Here is a 20,037-nt window from a genome sequence, read left to right on the forward strand (position 1 = left end):
GAAGCGAGGATGAATTGGCTCTGCACACCGATATCGGGCTTTTCGGAACCCGAGGCCGATGTGAAAGCACACCAGCGCTTCTGACCGTAGGGGAACCCCCACTTGGTGAACTACCTGGAAGAGCGGGGTCTGATGTGCATTGCTGTTTGGTATCCTCCCAGAATTTGTCAATGTACCTTAAATGCCATCTTGATCGCAGGGATGCCTGGAAGGTGGGTCTCTCTGGGACTGGCCACCACTGCGAGATGTTCAGTCATCCTTTGTACATGCTATTAACCCTGATTTCCTTCTTGTCTCTTGGTTTCGAATTCCTGACCTTGCATTGCGAATTCTTCTGGCTTTTAAATCGCATCTAAGCTATGTTGATACTGGTTGCGTCCCAACCTGGCGATAATCACGCAGTAGGCGACTTCGTATATAGAACAGATTGGAATTGGAAATAGTCTTTTATAAATGCTCAAATCTATTCTGCTAGTAGATTTCGTTGAGATATCAGTGGTCAACGTGTCTCTCCTTGCTTTTCTGACTGCCACATTTCTTCCATTCTCGTGAGTCCTCACACGGCATTCAGCCTTACAAGGTTAAATTACTAACTCAGGTAGGTTAAGGTACATTTATTCAAGTTGGGTCCTCCCATTCAAGCAAACAGCCGTTTCAGTGATAAGCATTCTGTTGCTAAAATATGAACTCGGCAACTACTATTTACTGTGACGGTTCACATGTGGTGATGTTTGATGCCTGGTTTGATGCCTGCTGCCGCAAGCATCCCTCATGTATTTAGATCGTCTCTCGTCCTCTCGCAAAATGTCCTTCTTTCCTTCCCCATGCTTAGTTGTTTCGTCAAATGCTATCACGTTGGTTGATGTCTGTCTCTTCGTGCTTGAGCGTAACATTTACTAACATTTTCTTTCATTGCAATCACTCTAGAATTGTGGAAAATTGCTGATGAAATATATTGTTGACATGTGACCACTGCCAGACATCTCCACTACCAGCGCCGGGTTTGCCCTTTTGTCTCCTCTGCTGGCCCTTTATAAGAGGTAGCCGTACAGTTGTCATACAACGATTTCGAGCATGTCAATGATAAAAAATATTGGACCGGGAAAAATTCCTCAGCTCTGCTAGCGGTTACGACTCTAAATACGGCTAGTTTTCTTGCTTATTGAGCGACGGGATTATCTCAGGAGATACGTCTCCGGAAGCCCACGAAAGCTATAACAACCCAACGCATGCGTGTCGCATAATCATACTCCTTCGTCCACTCTATTCTCTACGGGATCTTTCCGGACTGTGTTTTCGAGTTCGACAATCCCAGTCCTCTCAAACACTTTTTCGACTGCTTGAATTTGCGCCTGGGCACCTGATCTGCTACCAACCAGGCACTCACCATTACTATCGTAACTATGGACGCGGACTAAAGAAACTGACTAGAGAAGCTTGGCATGGAATTTAAAGGTTACTAATACCATGAGCACATACGAACACATTGACGGCGATCTCTACAACGCTGCTGCAGGGATGTGCGATTACTGAGCAGGATAATTGGCATTGCCCTAGTATACACCTATGAACTCAAATACATATCAGTATATGTCGATAAATACTGGGCATTCATAGAAATCAGAATAATGTGATTGTCAAGAAAAAGACGCGGCTCAATCAAGAAACGATTGATCCACCACCAACAGTAAGTGAGAATACCTTGCAAAATATGTTTACAGCAAAGCACACTCACAAATAATACATCTTCTCTATTATATCTTCCTCCTTTAGTAAGAACCCCAATTAGTCTTCAGGCAACAGTGAAGAAAACAGCCACGGTATGTCTGAGTCGATATTTAGCGAAATCTCTCTCAGATACGGCCGATTTGCGCTAAGATTCGAATGTAGGATCTCTTGAGGACTTCCAGAGCAATAACTGCTTGCTGTGTGTGTCCAGGCTGGGAGATCCGGGAAATCCCCACCCGCCATTGTGCTCGCGCTTGAATCGACCCTTCTCTCGTGCATATCCACCACAGCTTCCTGGATGTGAGAATGTTGGTCATGATGTGGAATAATCGGCAGTTGAGGTGACACTTGGGATGACGGAGGCCCCGTCTTAGTCGGAAGATGGGGCTGGGAGTAGGGATATTGACCCAGGCTTCTCGGGTAGGTGCGGTTGAGTAAGCCACTTTGAAGTGCTTCGTGGAACTTAAATACGGCTTGAACAGTTCGTCCACTACTCCGTATCAAATGGCAATACACAAATAACCTTTTCACAGCAATTGTCATTGGCATTCGCACATATTCCTTTAACTGCGGAGACTCAAGCGCGATGTCGAACAAGATCGTTGTGACGGTGAGTAATAAGTGAAGTAATGGGAGGCCGTACGGGGTTGGGCTTTTCTCGAATACATCTACTATTGCCGCGCCATGAGTAATGCAAGCGAGTCGATTGGAAAGCCAGCGTCGTGGTCCAGAGGCTATACTGAGGAAGGATCGTTGTATGTGAATTTTGAGGAGGAGATATTGCTATAGATGGCGTTTTAGCAATATTCTTACACCCAAAAAAAGGGACGGGGCTAACTCACTGTATAAAGAAGCATTGATTGGGTGATTTGGACGTCCTTTAGTCCATAAAACGGCTCTTCAACCGATTTTGACGGCGAGTACATCAAGTCTGACGGGAGTCGGATGCTGCTTTCCTCCACCAGAGCTTCTAGGTATCCACGCGTGATCTCTGGATCGTTTTTTGATGTCTTCAACGTAGAGATCCCTTGGCAGACATGCCCGACGACCTTAGAATAGGCGATCATGGCCTTCAAGTATGGTATGTTGGTCGATTCTTGTTTTGCCGATACTTCGGCCTCAACTGCTGTCCTTTGCCCTTTTCCAAAGCTTCCAGATTGCCCATGATTCCCAAGCCATCTATCAGTAAGGTCAGATGGGAGATTCACGTTGACATCGGCATCCCGAATGACTACAGGTCGTATTGTTTCAAGAGCGAGGTGTCGGTCTATAATATACAACTCCCACCAAACTCTTCGAAACAGCTCTTTCTCAAGCGTGTTTATGCTATTGTAAGTGCTTTCTTGGTGGAGGCCGGCGGTGTGGGCACCGTAGATCGCATGGCTGAGAATTCGTTCGGCTCTTACGCGTGAGCCCGATCTGATATAATATAGAACCTGGTTAACCTCAATTAGTAGTGCAATACCTTTAATGCTGGGAAAGGGATATTACCAGTAAGGTAAGCGCTTGGAGATTTGGAAGTGTAATCGTAAAATTGTAACTGGCCTCCAACAAGGGGTGCAACAACTCGGCTGCCACGTTGTATAGCCTCCAACTAGTGGTATCGGAAGCCGGATGTGTATCATTACTTATTCTTGGGACCATTTCACAGCTCGTGATTGCCATGCACAGGAAGGCAATTCCCAGTAAAGTTTGTTCATCAGGACTTTCTTGTTCGCCATTGTTGGTTTTGGACCGGTAGACTCGAGACCAAAGCTTATTGTACATCCTCCAAACGGATGGGGCGTGAAGAAATGGATCTAGTATGTGTATCGTTCGGAAATAGCTGGATAAAAGCTTATCACACCCCCATTTATCTGGGAAGACTCCGTGTGACATGAGGACTGAACAGAGATTAACATTTGAGCAGCTGTTCAAGGGTATAGAGTCCAACTCGAGAGAATTGAGTGTTTGTTCTGTGTGAATGGAGGGTCTTTCCAGCGACATTGCGACTAGATCTCCATCTCTTATATGGTTTTGGTGGCTAGATGTTTCCTCACCATCCACATCTTCAGATCCTGATGGTGGAGGCACAGTGGCGGAAACATCTGGGGTACTGAGATCTCCAGGGCAGTTGGCGTCAAAAGAAACGGGAGTCAAAAAGTTGACATCTTTGTGAGAAAAATCGAGAACTTGTGGACCAGTAATACTAGGTGTTTCCGCCGAAATAGAATCATTAGGACACGATAGATGAGTTTTTGGTTCGTGACGTTTGTGAATTCGAAAGGAAACTGGTTTCACAACACACTGGAGGTTTCTCGCCTTACAGCGTGAACATGGTCTATCACCCTCACACTTTGTTTCCCCCCCCCAACAGAATCAGTCTTGCGCCGCAGGCTAGTGATGATATTTGTATGATGGAGACCATACCTTGACTTTGCGTCTCTTGCATTCCTCACTGCAGATATGGAGTTAGTCTGTGCTACCTTTCCAATGTGATTTGTCAACCTACCATGCCCGATGTGTATACTTTCCACGTTGGCTCTTTCTCTCTTCTTGAGGCTGGATCATGTCCAGAGGAGGCTTTTGTGAATCTAGTTGTTTAACCAAAAGTGCCTTTCCCGACAAGCAGTCTCTGACGACGTCAGTACGGGTATGCACACTTGGGACGACTGGATTCACCTTTTATTCGACAAACGAAATAAAAGACCTAGTACACCAGACTACAATGATCTTTCACCAAGCAAAGCAGTGCGGCTGGTCGTGAACACACACGGAGGGAGGGGGTCGGTTGATGGTGAGCGTGAGGCCTATTATAGTGGATTCTTCCTGGTGTGATTTTCCTTGTATGGATTAGTAACTCAGGAAAGGGGGTACGGCTGCGCATTTTACCTCGTGGACTCCTCAGGACTCTTTTAGGGTTAAAATGATATCCTTTGATTCCTTTTAAGATCCATTATCAGCCTTGAAGCAGGGTTGGACACCATAACCGAGTGGACCGGATGGCTGGGGCTAATGCCCCACAGCCTCGGACAGTGTGTCCGAAGCCTGCGGTCAACTCTTATTGGCCAACCAATAGTAATATTGGGTAATCAATAACGTTACTCCACTATTCGGCTGTTGTGGGGCTTTCAAGAGCGTTCGTAGACCTAGCAAATTGTAACTGGAAAGGTTGACGGATAGTTTATTATAGAGGCCTCAGATCATATCCTTCTAGCACAATGGTATCAATCAACTCACGTCGGGGAATCTGATTCACTTCAATCATTCCCAATCGGATCCTGGATCCTTTGTGAACAGTAATAATATATTGTCACAGCAAGCTGGGACAGTATAGGCTACTGTAGTAATATATGTAGGCGAATGACATAGAGGATTGGGTCAAGCGGAACCAATATTGGATGAAAATGGTGATTGATTGAATTAGAATGAGTGTACCGAGGTTGCAAACCACATGTACGGCTCTGATACTCGAGGTTAAGACAACCAAGATGCCAAGGATACCAGATTACTTTACAAAACATAAAGAAAAGTGGGCCATTCAGTACAGCAGTGTTTCGTAAGTCTTCGGCCACCGTCTCTACCTAGTAAACCTCCACTAGAGTAACATGCACCACGTGAATTGGCCTGCATCTGATGATTTCCGCTACATACACATTCAAATCGCCTATTTTTCTCATTAATATGCCAGCGATTCGATCAAATCAGACTATATTACCTACTCCTGGGTCCCATATACGCCCACCACGCCGGCGCAACCAGAAACCTGACCATTTACGCGTAATAAGCTCGTTGAGCTAAAGATGGTTCCTAAATGGTCTTACCCTCGAATCCTCAAGGAACATCTAACTATTCCGCTATCTACTATTAAATATACGGTTCCTAGGGGTTTCAAGCGTGTGGATAATCACTCGTTACAACGTTCTGTGTTAAGGGGCACCCTCGCAATGGACTAAGAATGGCCAACGGGGAGTTACAGGTCTTCTCCGATTCATAGTTGCGGTAAACAGCAACAATTCAGACGTGCAGAGTTCTACAGGGAGACTGGATCCTACGTGAATTTAGCTCGTGTCTGCAAGCAGGTCCCGCTGAAGACGACTCGGTGGGGAAACTCCGTCAAGTCTATTGTGTTTCGGTCATTTTAAATAGCATCGGGGATTTGTGCATTACAATACCCAAGAATCAGTCTTGTTCTGAATCTGACCCTACTGTTCCTCACTCCTCTACTTCTTCTTCTTCTTCTTACCTAGTTGAAGGACTCTCGTCCATGGTGCACGTCCTTACATTTTGCGTCCTCGGAAGCTTGATGAAAACGATATTAAGAAGATTGAGGACAACGCACACGTTTTAATCGAGGATCTTCTCGATGGTGTCTCAAATAAGGTCAAAACGACCTCAATTTGCCGTGTAATGCATGAACAAGGCCGCCGAAAGTGGCTCGTCCTTGACCGACTAGAGTTAAGCCCTGAACATGCTGCTACACGTCTGCACTGGGCACTTGAATATTAGTACCTTCTCCCGTGAAAATTGGGCTTGAGTCTTCAAGTCTGACGAGTGTACGGTTGAATGGGGTATTGAGGAGCATCCCGAGTATACTTTTACGCCTCGGAGTAAGCAAATTCCAGAACGTGGTGTCCTTGGACTCCTGATCAATGGTAAACAGACTAAACAGATGTTATGGGCTGCTTTCTCAGGCGCTTCACGGCGTACTAGTCTTATTCGGCGGCCTTATCCTGCTATTTGGTGATCATACTCTGGCCCGCGGCAGAGTAGATAGGATTTATACCGGCGCATTCTACCAACTTTGTTTGATCACCGATTCACCGCGATGGTAAGTAGCCTACCGTACTATGTCAACAATGTTCACGTATGCACTGAAGCAAACATTGCATATTATTGAAGCAAACTAAAACGGCGACAATATAACCGAGCGAATGAAAACAAGAGGCTTGACTAGTTAAGACTGTGTCACTGATTGATTGTTCCTTGAACGAAACGATCCAGCGCAGGCTGAAAACCCCATTGAACACTCCGCGTATCACCAATGAATACAAAAGAAGATAATTTGTCATATAAAAGCGAGGCGACATCGATAATGATCCAGAACGAATGCAGGATTTAGCGCCTACGATCAGAAAGTCCCCGTATTTACTACTGCCAAATATCTCATACCCAGTGCTTCTAACTTGAGTCACTATGGAATATCCTCTCAAGAGCGGATCTGACACCGGCACGTATTTGTGGAAAATTTACAACACATCTATATATATTGTGTTTACCACTAGAGAGAGACTTGAATTACTAGTTATACTATTATCCTCGAAACAGATATAATTTTCCTTTTTCAATCTTCTGGAACTTAATTTGCACAATTCTAAACGCAAAAAATCTCGTAGCTTGCAAACACTTTAACGAAGCGCAGCATACAATTTCGCAAGGCGTGGGAACAGCTCTAGGGAATTCTCACGCAGAATACCCTCCATCTCTGCCTCGTCATAAAGTCCAGAATCTTTGGGCGCATTGTAGCCGTCCAAATAAGTGATATTGTCATCGCGCTTGGTGTACGGGTAGTCAGTTGCATAGAGCAGACGCTTCGACGAAATACCGAGATCTTGTATAATTGGGTACTGCATGGGGGAGGAGATGCTGGTGTCAAAGTAAATATTCTTCGTCGCCAAAAGCTCACGCATAGTCAGACCCTCATTTGTCTTGGTGATGACATTGTCAAGATGCTGACGGCCGATTCGGTCAGCCAGGTACGGGAATGCGCCGCCGTTGTGGGAGAAGAGGAAGCGGATGTCCGGATGGCGGACGAGGATACTGGAGTGGATGATGCTTGTGATAGCGCGGGCGGTGTCGAAGGGGAATTCCTGCACGACTGTGTGTTACTGGATCAGTGGCACGCCCGACCATTAAATACTGCATGATTGACTTACATGGGCCAAAGTTTAGGTGCTCTGGCATGATCGTGTCCGCTGGGTGAATGAAGACGACTGCGCGAAGCTTGTTGATCTCAGCCCACACGGGCTCAAAAGCGGGATCACCCAGATAGCGCTGGCCTAGATGAATCGTTAGCTAGGATAGAGCTGATACGATGGTGGTGACTGTATACCCATAGCGGTGGTCACAGCGAAACCATCCGGGGGGATTAGAGCGGAGGATGCTTCGCGGATAAAGGTTAATGTCTCCCGAATATGCGGCAGCGGAAGAACAGCGAAACAGCCTTGTTACAACGTTAATAGTGTCCCTATACCTTGCGGTGGGGGCCCATACCAAACCGGAGAGGATTGAAAGAAACGTATTCAAGCTGAGCCTGGAAAGACTTGCGGCATAATTCGAGGAAATCGGGGGCAGTGTAACCGTTGTGCCACTCGGACTTGATAGATGGAGTCTTGAGGACAAATACAAAATCACGTTAGGAGTCGAATCCAATACTAGGGTAATTTTCATAAGACATACAATAACAGCGGTCTGAATACCAACTTCGTCCATATACTGGATATGCTCTTGCGGCGTGGAGGGGAATGGGGAATAGTTGAGATTGTAGGAATTGTTCTCAAACTCGGACTGCAACTCCGGGACAGTTCCCGGAAAACAATGATGATGGACATCGATACGTCCGAGGCCGGTAAAAGCAGTTGAACGTTGTCCAGACATGATGTGGTCAAATACTTTGATGCGAAAACAAGTCTTCACAGTTTCATCATTCCATGACACTGCAACATCACTAGATATAGTCACACTGCTTTCTCCGACAGCCGACGTCCAATCCACCACCGCCGGCTGGTGAAAGGCCACTGCGGTCTCCCGGGCCGAAGCTATCGGACGCTATCCCCGTCGCTCACACTGTGATACTAACACCCATCACGTATTAGTTACCTGGAGTGGGGTGCTTTGTAAGTGCCTGAAATTGGCGAGAAGGACGAAATCGTGTAATACTCGGTCTTCTGGGCAGTGTTTAGAATTCAGCCTTGAATTCCAGCTGGATTACAGCCGACTTTATGGTAGAGAACTGATCTGTTTACTCTATGGTTGAGGCTTACCTGTGGCATTGACTACATGCCCCTTTCATGCGTGGGCAGTTCATAATGCAAAAAATCTATCTATCAATCAAACATGTATACCTGCTTGCTACTAACTGCAGGGAGATCTTATCAGGATAGCGAGGATTGTGTAGATACGGTCCTTATAATCTACAAACGCTAGGTATAATCTTCGTGATTTATCTACGTTCAGTATATAGCCCCTTTATTTCTTTAAGATTCGCTTCTCGAAGCCGCTTAATACTGCGATAATTTTTCTCTTGTAGGTTTATGATTCTATTAAGTAATACCTCTCAGATCTAAGAATAAAGCCTTCAATATATAAAACCTCGACTACGTATTTAACTAAGCCATTAGTCTAATAGCTATCAGGCTTATAAATATGCCTATCGCATGATATACATTAGGCATGGCCGCGAGCTGCTAGTAATCTCGTGCAAAATAGCAGTGAGGGATAGATTAATTCACTACTACCAATAGCCCGGAAATTAGTTATTATGTACTTTAGAAGTCTTATTTTACTAATATACTGTCTTTGTTATTTAATAGGTTGTGTAGCATTTAAATCGCCAATCTTCGAAGGTATCCCTTATCACCTCTTTCTATTGACGCGCCTTTACTTGTTACGGGTCAATCAAAGAGAACAGATCACTTCGGTTACCGACAGGCGAAAGTACCGAAGCTGGAGAGGAAGGAGAAGAAAAGGAAGGTCAGCCAGGAGGAGAGGACTCGAGAACCCAGCAAATAAGCCGACATTACACACCGCCAAACAGAGACTTCAGGCGTTACCCGGAACGAAGGTATTCCCAGGCTTGGAAAATACTGACCGTCACAATACTTACAATTCTAAAACTTCACCACGGTTGTAGACTATACAGGCTGTAAAATTCGATCCTGGTTCTCAGGATAAGATTTTCATATAGTTATGGTGGCTGAGAGATATAGATAGTTAAAGAATAGGTAGCCATTTTGCCTTAAAAGTCTTTTGCATTGGAAGTTGGACTACGCACACGTGGAAACGGGTGGGTAGTCAATGATACGGGTACGTTCAAATTCAACACATGGAAGAACAAATGTGGAATTAGTTACTCTCGTCCCAGAGCAAAACTGCCTTCACACATGAGCCACCTCGCAGCTCAGTTTTTGCGCGCTCAATCTCCGTATACTTATACTCCGTGATCATCGTCTCCACTGGTAGATCCCCGTCTGCCCATAGCTGGATCAGTCGGGGGATGAACTATATTTGGAATCAGTGACAGATAGCGATCAGAAAAATTTGAATAGAGCCTACCTCCTGCGGTCGAGAGGACCCCTGATGAACGCCTATGTAGCTTACCCCCCGAGTAATCCATATGGCGGGCTCAATGTCAATCTTTGTTCCCATCTTTGGCGCCCCGACGGAAGCAGCAGTGCCACCTGGTGCTGTAACTGACAGCATTGTTTTAATAACCTCAGGATGCCCGGTTGTATCCAATGCCCTCTCAACACCAAAACCACTTGTAAGTGCAAGGATTTCCGCAATAGGGTTCTCTTTCGTTGAATCAACGGTGTAATGTGCTCCTAGCATTTTCGCGATCTGTAGTTTACTGGCTAGCACATCGACCGCAATAATTTTGACATCGGGCGTTAACTGTGAGGCTAATATCGATGCGATTCCGACCGCACCAGCTCCAAATACCGCAATAGAGCTTCCTCGCGGTGGTTGGAGTTGATTCAAGACCGTTCCGGCCCCAGTCTGCAGCGTGCATCCAAGAACACACAGGGTCTGCAGCGGAAGGTCTGGCGCAACCCGAATCGCAGATGTGGCTCTGACAATGGCCTTCTTCGCGAACGACGACTGGCCAAAGAAGTGCGAGGATATCTCTGTCCCGTCGATGGCATCGGTGTACGCTTTTGTGCCATCCGTTCGAGCCCCAAGGAAGTTCAATTTCCAAAGATTTGCGCAGTAAGCCGGCAGATTTCTTGTGCAAGGAGCACATTCACCACAGGTGCTGAAGCTGAGCAATACGTGATCACCGGGAGAGATATCCGTGACTTCGGAGCCTACCTGCTCTACAATACCAGCACCCTCATGCCCACCAACCAGCGGTAGGGGGACTGGGGTGGTACCCTAGTTTCAGTTAGCCATTGTTCGGAAGGCGTACGCACATTTTAGGAGAAATATACGTGCATTGCAACAGGAAAAGTCGGTATGGCAAACACCAGTTGCGATAATCCGGACAAGTAATTCGTCGTTTCGAAGTGACCCTAATCGGACCTTTCGCAATTCGTACGGGCCACCTAATTCGCGGCAGACGAGCATATCCACAATTTCAGACATCTTGATGATCTTCCTCGGCGGCGGAAAACCCTCGTGAGCACGATCGGATCACTTTTAAGAGCCTCAAACACACCGCCACCAGCCTGTAGAAAGAATAGTAGAGATAAGATCAGATTAGACCTGCTTTAGAAACCCGGTTTTCAAATCAGCCTTGTCTTCCCAAGCCTGCCTCTGGATAGGGTTTCGGCCCGTACCTCCGACGGGGCGTCCGGCCGCGGTAGAGATCTACGGTATGGCAAGCCGTGAAATCTACCCTGAAGGGTTAGATCAGTACAGTGGGTAGAGGATGTCTCATAAGAAGATTCAAGATGGTGCCAACTAGGTTGTAGACGACTGCTAGCCAACTCCGTATTCATCTACAATCAGTATTCAGAAAGATGGCACTCGTCCAAGCTCTTTGGATAGACAATGAAGACGTTAGCAGTGCGATAGAGTTCCCTGTCATCAACGGAAAAACAGGAAAGATTGTCCACGCAGCGAATGGGGCGACTCCAGAATTAGCTGTTGCCGCTGTTGAGAGCGCACAGCGGGCTTTCAGGACGTGGTCCAAGACATCGCCATGGGAGAGACGGACGCTGTTACAATCTGCTGCTCGCATTCTGCACAATCGACGACACGAGATTTCAGAGCTTATCAAGGCAAGTGTGTGATGTTTAGCAAAATTATACCAACGGGGATGTGAACTGATTGGCGTGGCAGCTGGAGACCCCCGCTCCGGACTTCATGGTCGAGGAAATCAACATCAATAATGGCATCGCCTTATTCGAAGAGCTCGCTGGCCAGATCACAAATATGACGACCGGATCCCTGCCGCACTGTCGTGACTCGAATACGATGGCATTTGTGGTCAAGCAGCCATACGGAGTCCAACTCGGCATCGCGCCATGGAACGCGTCCCTGTTTCTTGCCCTTCGCTCCGTGATAACGCCAATCGCATGTGGAAATACAGCAATTCTGAAGGCATCGGAGCTCTGTCCGGGTGTGCATCACTTTCTCGGCCGATTACTGAAAGAAGCTGGCTTCCCCCCTGGGGTGTTGAATATTATCCAGCACCGCAGAGAGGACGCGGCCCAGATCTTCGAGACTCTCATTAGCCACCCGGCCGTGCGCAAAGTGAATTTCACTGGGAGTACAGCGGTGGGTAAGGTAATCGCCGCCAAGGCTGCACAATATGCGAAACCTTGCATTCTGGAACTGGGTGGCAAGGCGCCGCTCATTGTGTTTGAAGATGCTGACCTTGAGGAGGCAGCAAAGGCCGCTGTGATGGGTGCATTTGTGCATGTAAGCCGTCACTCATTGCTTGTCCTGCCGACTGCAGAAGGCCATATGAACTAACTACACGCTTCGCAGCATGGGCAAATCTGCATGGGAACCGACACTGTCCTGGTTCATAAATCCGTGGCCGAGACGTTGATTGCTAAAATGTCAGCCGAGGCGCCACGAATTCCCTGCAGTTGGGCTGTGTCTGATCAGCAGGCCATGAAAACCGAAGCTCTGGTTGAAGATGCAATTAACCAAGGGGGTAGACTGGTCTATGGAAAGCTAGAAAGAAACGGGGCGAGCCTACATCCGACCATTCTTACTGGCGTGAAGCCATCGATGCGGCTTTACTCGGAAGAGAGCTTTGGCCCAACCCTCGCCGTATTACCCTTCGAGTCCGAAGATGAGGCGGTCGCTTTGGCTAACGGACACGAATATGGCCTTTCCGCCAGCGTGTTTACCAAGAATGTGCCGCGAGGAATAAGGATTGCGCGCGGAATTGATAGTGGTGCGGTCCACATCAATTCGATGACCGTGCACGATGAAGTCCAGCTTCCTCACGGAGGAACCAAGTCAAGCGGATGGGGGCGGTTTGGTGTCCCTTGGGGTGAGTTGAGGCGGAATTCCATTTCCAATTTTCCTACCCACTCTGACGTTTCTCTCATAGCGTTTGACGAATTTCTACAAATCAAGACGATTACGGTAACTGACAGCAATTTCAGCCAAGATCTCTAGACCCTGCGGTGGACGAGTCTGGCTCTCATGATGGCTACTTGTTACCCAATAACTAGACAAACTCTCAGCTAATCAATTGCCAGTAATATCGCTTCGGAGGGACCCTCCGCTGGAACCCATTTAATTATTCGCCCCGTACGTAGTCATCATGTGGGGACGGGGCGCACGTACCCACTAAAAATCTGCGGAGAAGTTCGTTCCTGTTCTCCAGACTCCCGTGGTTGGGGAAATAACCCCGCATTCAGGACGAAGTAGGTGAAGATAGTGTGCATCGGTCGTAATTTAATTTTTGCGCCTGTGCTTCTCTTCGAACAACCCACCATCCGTTAGGTGAAGGTCACCGTCGACATGTCCGACTCCGCAAAATCACCACCGCCAAATCCAGCGCCTCGACGCACAGTACCTTCGAAAAGAAAGCAAACGGTCGATCGGTCGCATAATCAGGTGCACCAGGCGTGTTCTACTTGCAAGGCCCGGAAAGCCCGATGCGATTCGAAACGGCCGCGCTGTTCGTTTTGTGAAGGCCGTAACCAGGAGTGTGTCTATCCGCCGCCATACAAGAGGGCGATCTGCTCCCAGTCGTACGTCCCTACAGTTCATAATCCTTTTGACACGTAGGTCCTGACAGTTTGTAGGCACGTGGATAATTTGGAAGCGAAGATACAGGAATTGGAAGCTCAATTAAACCCCCAACCAGAGACGATCACCAGGCATCAACAGGGCTCAATCGCCTCGCCCCCAAACAGCTCCCACAGTCGATCGAATAGTCCGCAGCTATGTCTCACCGGGATACAGGCCAACGTCGCGGCCACAGATATCAACGGAGGAAACAACAACTACACTCCTGTAGCCCCCGAGCCGAGGCCCCCGGTAACGACGTTTACCATCAGCGAAAATGAGACAGAAGGAAGGGAAACGGCAGACCAGGTGCCAGCAACAGATGAAATGGTCGCATACTCCATGTCGCCGCAACAGGGCAAAGACACGGATGGATTCTACCGTGATTCTTATTCTCTTCGGTTTGCCATGCACGTCAAGGCCTCGACCATGCCCCGAAGGATGTCTGTATCCACCACAACAGGCCAGTCTTTGCCCCCTAGACAGGGCCTCCTTCAAGCGAACGCCAGCTCCCGGGATGACGAGGATGATCTCGCCGCATTGCGGTCATACCTCACCATGCCATCCTTCTCAGGCATACCGCATCGACATGTTGCGAAACAGTTGCTGGAGGCTTACTTCTTCAATGTCCACCCTATCTGGCCTTTCTTAATCGAAGAGGATACGCTTGCTCAGTTCGACAAGATGTACACCTCCGAAAATCCCATGGAACCAGTTGCTATCGCGACCATGAATTTGATATTTGCACTGGGCTGCCTATTCTGCCGCAACATGACTCCCGACGGTGATCCAGTGAGCACCATGGGCTCCGGTACTTCCTTCTACAGGTGTGCCCGCGCCTTTATCGTCGCTCATACATATAATACCTGCTCAATCAGTATGCTGCAGACCCTCCTGCTGATGGCGCAGTATCAACAAGGTACCATGAGGGGGAAGCAATGCTGGCTTACTATCGGCCATGCCACAAGGATTGCACAATGCCTGGGCTTGCACTTGGATTCGCGGGACTGCTCGCAAGCCCCTCTTGATCGTGAGCTTGGCAGGCGTCTTTGGTGGGGATGTTTTTCCCTCGACAGGTATGTCTTGTCGCATGGACTGTCGTTTATGGTGATGTATGCTAAGATCTCGATATGTCAGGGTGGCCAGCATGATCTATGGTCGTCAGCCAACTCTTTTACACCCCAGATTCTCGAATCCCCCGCTTCCTCAGTCGATTGATGATATATACATACGCGATGGCAAGACACAACCTGATAGAATCCCTTCGGTGAACGCCTTCATTCGCTGCACCGTCCGTCTCTACCTAGTGATGGACAAGATCACGGAAGAGCTGCAACCACCCAGTGGACGATCTGACTCGTCTCTCGAACTCAATACACAGGGCAACGTATTGCAGTCACTAATAAGTTTGTTAAAGGCTGACGAACAGCTAGTATCTTGGGATGCATCTCTCCCTGATTACTTTCGATTTCGTTGGACGGCGCACAGTAGTAAGAATCACCACAACCCTGGCGGATACAGTGATGTAGAACTGTCCTCGAAAATAGGGTTCTCGGACTGCGCATTTTGCTTCACCGCCAGACTATCATCCTCTTACTTGGCCCGCCTAAATCAATGGAGAGCGCTATCGATCCGTCGTATCACTGGCCACCACTCTTTTCCGACCTTATCCACGGACCGGCTGGTGATGGTACTGTCATACGGCCTCAGTCCAACTTTGAGAGCTTGCTGGCCTATCTCAGTACTCAAATATGTGTCCAATCTGCGCAGCAGCAGATTGACGCGATTAGTGTTAACCGCCCCGCCAATCTGACAGGCGCATGGTGGTGGGACTTTCATTGTAAGCTTCCCAACCCCGCATCCCTTGTTCAAAACCGTCTGATGAAGCACCCGATCAGTCAATTTCGATTCTCTATGTGTCCTCCTCGGTGCTGTAGGGCTTCCGACTGAGTACAGGGCCGCCATAATCCTCGATGTGGCCGTGATTCAGGAAACCATCCGCAAGGGGCTCGAGACAATTCGTTCTCTGGTCCTTTTTTTGGGGGGGGACAAATTACAGCAAAGCGAAATTCTTTCTCCAGCAATTACATCAGGTTGCATATGAGCAGGTACATCCCCCCCCCCCTCCCCCCTGTATACCGACCAAGTCCCATAGTTTAACGAGATTTCAAAATTTGCTTAACCATGTTTCAAATTACAGGACAGACCTTACCGAAAAAGCCCTCCCGCCAGCAACGACGAAAGTGACAACCCAGGGATGGCGCTAAGTACCCTCGCGACAGGACAAGGTAAGGATACACGCCTTCATCATGTTGGCTTAGGAAACAGTATGGGACTGGATGCATGGGTTCCCCTGAATGCGCTGCCCGATGCTGGAATACAGGATACAACGAGCAACGTAAATCGGAACCATATGGAAGAATTGGGAGTGTTTTCTACGACGACAATGGGCTGTTTACTGCACAGTTCTTTTAGTTCCTGGGACGCCTTTGATCGTGATACAGTCACATCGCGTGGTCAAGAGCTGGGGCCTGAGAGGCTGATGGATTTTCAACCGGACTGGGCTTGATTGGTAGAAACCTATGTGTTTTAATAAAACCAACCAAACACTGGTTTGTGTACTGTTTGTATACTCTCTCATAATTTGGCAATAATACCTCTCCGTGTCTATCTGCTTACGATGATTGCCTGTGTAGACCAAGACTCTCCACCATCGGCCTATCATTAATGGCGAAAAGATAGCTCGTATTCACCGCGGTATGCTGGACCTCCGACCAAGCGGGCACGGCGAAAGTATCCTTTTCCTTCCATTGAATCACCCTTTCTTCTCCATCCGCCGCTCGAACACGCGTTCTGCCACAACCTGAGTGGATGTGATAGACAAATGAGCATGTATCCCGAGTCGCATCCGTGCTGTGCCCTGCAGCCAATCTCTCGGCTTGGGCGCTAATAGTTGTCGAAAGGTGTCGTTTTCCAATCCGGTGATAGTGATAGATGGCGTAGGGGCCTGTTTCAAAATCCAAAGCTTCCTGGATGGCATGCCAGGGGAAAGATTGGGCGCTACTTGAAACAGGTCTGTAGAGAAGTGGGAGTTAGATCATGACATAATTTGTCTGCCTGGGACAGCCGCACAAACTACATACTTGCTAGGATACCGGGGATCGATATAACTCTCTGCGAAGTTGACGGGAACGTTCTTGAAGAGAGGTAAATCCAGCCCGTCGAGCCAGATAATAGGCTCGTTGCCTTCATTACCGTGGTCATGCCAATGCCACGATGGAGTGAGGATCACGTCTCCGCGAGCCATGGGGATTTTACATCCCTCCACCGCAGTGAAGCCGCCCTCGCCTTCAATTATGAAGCGCAGGGCAAATGCTACATGTCGATGAGCCGGCGCAGTCTCCCCGGGAAGAATAAGCTGTAGACCAGCGTAGATTGTATCTGTAGTATACGGAGCCTCTGCGCAGAACACGTCAGGCTTGGTTCGCGGAACGATAAACATCAAATAAGAGGCCAGGTGTACCCACCCATGCTAGGATTAACTAGCATCAAAACGCGCCTGTCGGCCTCCTCTGCCTTGACGATACGGCCGGCTTCCATCAGCAGAGGTTTTAGCTCGTCGAATTTCCATTCCTCGGCTGAGGCTTTGGGGTTAGGATGCGGCGGCACCATCTTGCTTAGCACCGTCCATAACGGTGCCGAATGCTTTGCAGAAACTGCGGTAAGGAAATTTTCTGGGACTGCAGTTGGCGTAGACATAGTGTTTCTCAGGACTTGATTCGGCTTCAGAAAGTAACATGCATCCTAGCTAGTTATAACAATTGCTCACATTCTTTCTTTGTATTGGTCTCCACTCTCCTGTGCTGCCTTCGGAGAGCGGTTCCGAGGACTATTGGTTGATCAGACCCAACTCGTTAAGAATCACCGGTCAGCAAGGGCAGGCGTAGCGCACTCTGGTCCTCCCGGATCTGGGGTCCGATTCTGGCTCGGAGCATCTGAACGGTACTACGCCTCATCATGGACTCCGTGACCGTCCCTACTAGGGCTGCTAAAGGGCTGCTAATGGTTCGCTCCTCCTAAGATCCAGTTTAAATGGAGTAAGCTAGCATCCTCCTCTGATTAATCTGAATCCTAGCATTGCATCAGACAGTCATGAATTCCGTAGAAACACGCTATTCCTAGTACCCCGGCATAGTATCAAATTTTTTCGTCCCTCCAATACTCTCCAGGTAAGAAGGCTTGCATGGCACGAATAGTTCGGCAGTAGGTTTGAAAGTCTCGAGCCTGTAAGAAATATCGTGTTGTGCACGACCGTTAGAACTCTCTTGCTGTGGAAGGATCTGATGACCTTAGCCAATAAGAATAGATAGCTCACCCTTTCTCAAATAAAGCTGCCCTGACCACCATTATCCTCCCTTCATGATGCATAGGAATAGTCCAGAGCGTACACCCGCAACGCTGACAAAACGCTTTAACCTTGTTATGCCCGCTCTTTGTTTCCTCGATGACCCAGTTGCCGACCCGTGCCACACATTCATCCGATAGTATCTTGATCTGAGTGGATTCAAGCTTTGCACACTAGGCTCTTGTCAGAGCAACGAATTTGGTAATTATGGATAGCCCAGGCCAAATAGAGCTCAACTCACAATTTGGTATGGCCCTCCAGCGTTCTTCTGGCAGTCATTGCAGTAACAGGCGAAGACTGACTGGGGTGCTCCTGTAATCTCGAATATAATACCATTACACAAGCAAGAACCGCGGTGGACGCTCGTGGCCATTTTGGAGCTTGTTTTGCGGGAAGGAATTGAATATCCTCCTGTGTAAATACATGCGACGTAGGCAACTTCTTATATATCACCATCATTAAAGCATCCGGACCATGGCTCCGATACGAACCGACCCTAGGTACCAAAGGTAATAAATAGTAGGTGAAGCAACAGCTAAAATTGCCCTGCTGACCCTCATACATCACGCTTTAAAACACCAGAAGAGCGGAGTTCTCTGCTTCGATAATTGACACCATACAACTATGATTCTCTATCTCAACCGTAGCACCGTATTTAAGGATTATCGGTCTATAAGCTTACTCAAAGCTCATCACGTTCCTGGTCCTTCCCAAGTGTTCGATCTCAACCTCCACCATGTCCCCGTCCTTCAGATACTTGGGGACCTTCATGCCCATCGCTACACCGGCCGGAGTTCCCGTCATGATCACGGTGCCTGCTTCTAGGGTGGTGCCCTGGCTCACAAAGCTAATGATCCTCTTCACACCGAACAAGAGATCGTTGGTGTTGGAGTCCTGCCGCAGCTCGCCATTGACGAATGTCTGGAGTCGGAGATTGTCCGCAGCTCCAACAACCTGGAACCGATACTTAGTCACCAATTGACTATAAGAATAGTGGTTTTCGGAGAACACAGAAATTTACCTTTGGCGACACGATCATTGGACCCAGGGCTGCAAACTTGTCAAAGCCTTTGCTAAAACACCACTGTGGAACACCTCCCGCAAAAGCAGGGTCACGCTGCCATTTTCTGGCAGAGACGTCGTTTGATGAACAATATCCAGCGACATAATCCAAGGCATCCCGCTCAGGAATATCTTTACCAGTCTTGCCAATCACGATTGACTGGTGGCGTTGTTAGTATACAAGTCAGTACAATGGAGGGACGTGTAGAGAATATGAGTACCAATTCGCCTTCATAGTCCAATTGGTCATCCTGTGCAAGTTTAGGAATAGGAATATCTTCCTGGAAGCCTGCAATGGAGGTCGACGGCTTTATGAATACGGAAGGATAGGGAGGAGGTGCACGACCTCCTTCCTTGACTTTCCGCCAGAATACTGTTAGACAACTTAACGAGGATCAGGGTAAAAATTCACTTACTGTGTTTCATGTAGTTGAGACCAATGCAACGGATGATAGGCACGTCACGCGGCTGAAGAACTCCAAGGAGTTCCTTCACGCGAAAACTTTGTGTGCCTGGGGACAGAAGAAGAGGACTGTCCCCCACATATTCGGTGGCATAGAGCTCTCCCATGGCTAGCAGGTCAGAGAGCTCTTTAGCCTCAGTGATCTTCGGCTCTCCAAATCGAATGTTGTTCGCATCATCGGCAAAGCGTATCAGCATAGACCAAGTCATTTTGCTCGTCGGTTTTATATTCACACTCAGAAATTCCAGAGTTAGACCTGAGAGAAGAGCTAAGTCTCTTTCAACATATACTTCATCCTCTGTATGATTTCGGTGAGGGGGTCCGCAATTACCACCCTAGGCGGATGGTTTAGGGTGGCGGCTCGTGTGGACGGACTCTTGTAGATACTCCACTGAGGGACTCATCGGGATGTTGCCCCGACATT

General features: G+C 48.1%; 6 protein-coding genes across 6 annotated transcripts; 2 read left to right on the forward strand and 4 right to left on the reverse strand.

Moving 5' to 3' along the window:
- Positions 1 to 2,793: 2,793 nt before the first annotated feature.
- On the forward strand, positions 2,794 to 3,140 carry N7458_000994 (uncharacterized protein; the record flags this gene model as incomplete). The annotated part of the gene is made up of 2 exons (XM_056904388.1): positions 2,794 to 2,809; positions 2,878 to 3,140. 2 exons carry the CDS (start codon positions 2,794 to 2,796, stop codon positions 3,138 to 3,140), a joined length of 279 nt encoding a protein of 92 aa, XP_056772155.1.
- A 3,975-nt stretch (positions 3,141 to 7,115) lies between these two features.
- N7458_000995 (amidohydrolase family protein) lies at positions 7,116 to 8,364 on the reverse strand (the record flags this gene model as incomplete). The annotated part of the gene is made up of 5 exons (XM_056904389.1): positions 7,116 to 7,585; positions 7,644 to 7,766; positions 7,820 to 7,930; positions 7,981 to 8,098; positions 8,167 to 8,364. The coding sequence occupies 5 exons, from the start codon at positions 8,362 to 8,364 to the stop codon at positions 7,116 to 7,118; spliced, it is 1,020 nt and encodes a 339-aa protein (XP_056772156.1).
- A 1,467-nt stretch (positions 8,365 to 9,831) lies between these two features.
- N7458_000996 (NAD(P)-dependent alcohol dehydrogenase) lies at positions 9,832 to 11,070 on the reverse strand (the record flags this gene model as incomplete). The annotated part of the gene is made up of 3 exons (XM_056904390.1): positions 9,832 to 9,987; positions 10,087 to 10,847; positions 10,899 to 11,070. The coding sequence occupies 3 exons, from the start codon at positions 11,068 to 11,070 to the stop codon at positions 9,832 to 9,834; spliced, it is 1,089 nt and encodes a 362-aa protein (XP_056772157.1).
- Positions 11,071 to 11,447: 377 nt separating this feature from the next.
- On the forward strand, positions 11,448 to 16,252 carry N7458_000997 (uncharacterized protein; the record flags this gene model as incomplete). The annotated part of the gene is made up of 11 exons (XM_056904391.1): positions 11,448 to 11,714; positions 11,770 to 12,351; positions 12,421 to 12,937; positions 12,998 to 13,032; positions 13,396 to 13,646; positions 13,701 to 14,759; positions 14,821 to 15,070; positions 15,117 to 15,173; positions 15,265 to 15,523; positions 15,582 to 15,712; positions 15,884 to 16,252. The coding sequence occupies 11 exons, from the start codon at positions 11,448 to 11,450 to the stop codon at positions 16,250 to 16,252; spliced, it is 3,777 nt and encodes a 1,258-aa protein (XP_056772158.1).
- A 112-nt stretch (positions 16,253 to 16,364) lies between these two features.
- On the reverse strand, positions 16,365 to 17,442 carry N7458_000998 (cupin domain-containing protein; the record flags this gene model as incomplete). The annotated part of the gene is made up of 3 exons (XM_056904392.1): positions 16,365 to 16,758; positions 16,827 to 17,142; positions 17,211 to 17,442. Coding segments are annotated over 3 exons (942 nt in total), but the record flags the coding sequence as incomplete, so codon positions are not given.
- Positions 17,443 to 18,766: 1,324 nt separating this feature from the next.
- N7458_000999 (fumarylacetoacetate hydrolase family protein) lies at positions 18,767 to 19,822 on the reverse strand (the record flags this gene model as incomplete). Its single annotated transcript, XM_056904393.1, has 4 exons — positions 18,767 to 19,042; positions 19,110 to 19,310; positions 19,372 to 19,523; positions 19,567 to 19,822. The coding sequence occupies 4 exons, from the start codon at positions 19,820 to 19,822 to the stop codon at positions 18,767 to 18,769; spliced, it is 885 nt and encodes a 294-aa protein (XP_056772160.1).
- Between the last annotated feature and the right edge of the window lie 215 nt (positions 19,823 to 20,037).

The sequence above is a fragment of the Penicillium daleae genome (genome assembly GCF_028827525.1).
Source record: "Penicillium daleae strain IBT 16125 chromosome Unknown utg000001l_segment0_segment0, whole genome shotgun sequence".
Taxonomy (NCBI): domain Eukaryota; kingdom Fungi; phylum Ascomycota; class Eurotiomycetes; order Eurotiales; family Aspergillaceae; genus Penicillium; species Penicillium daleae.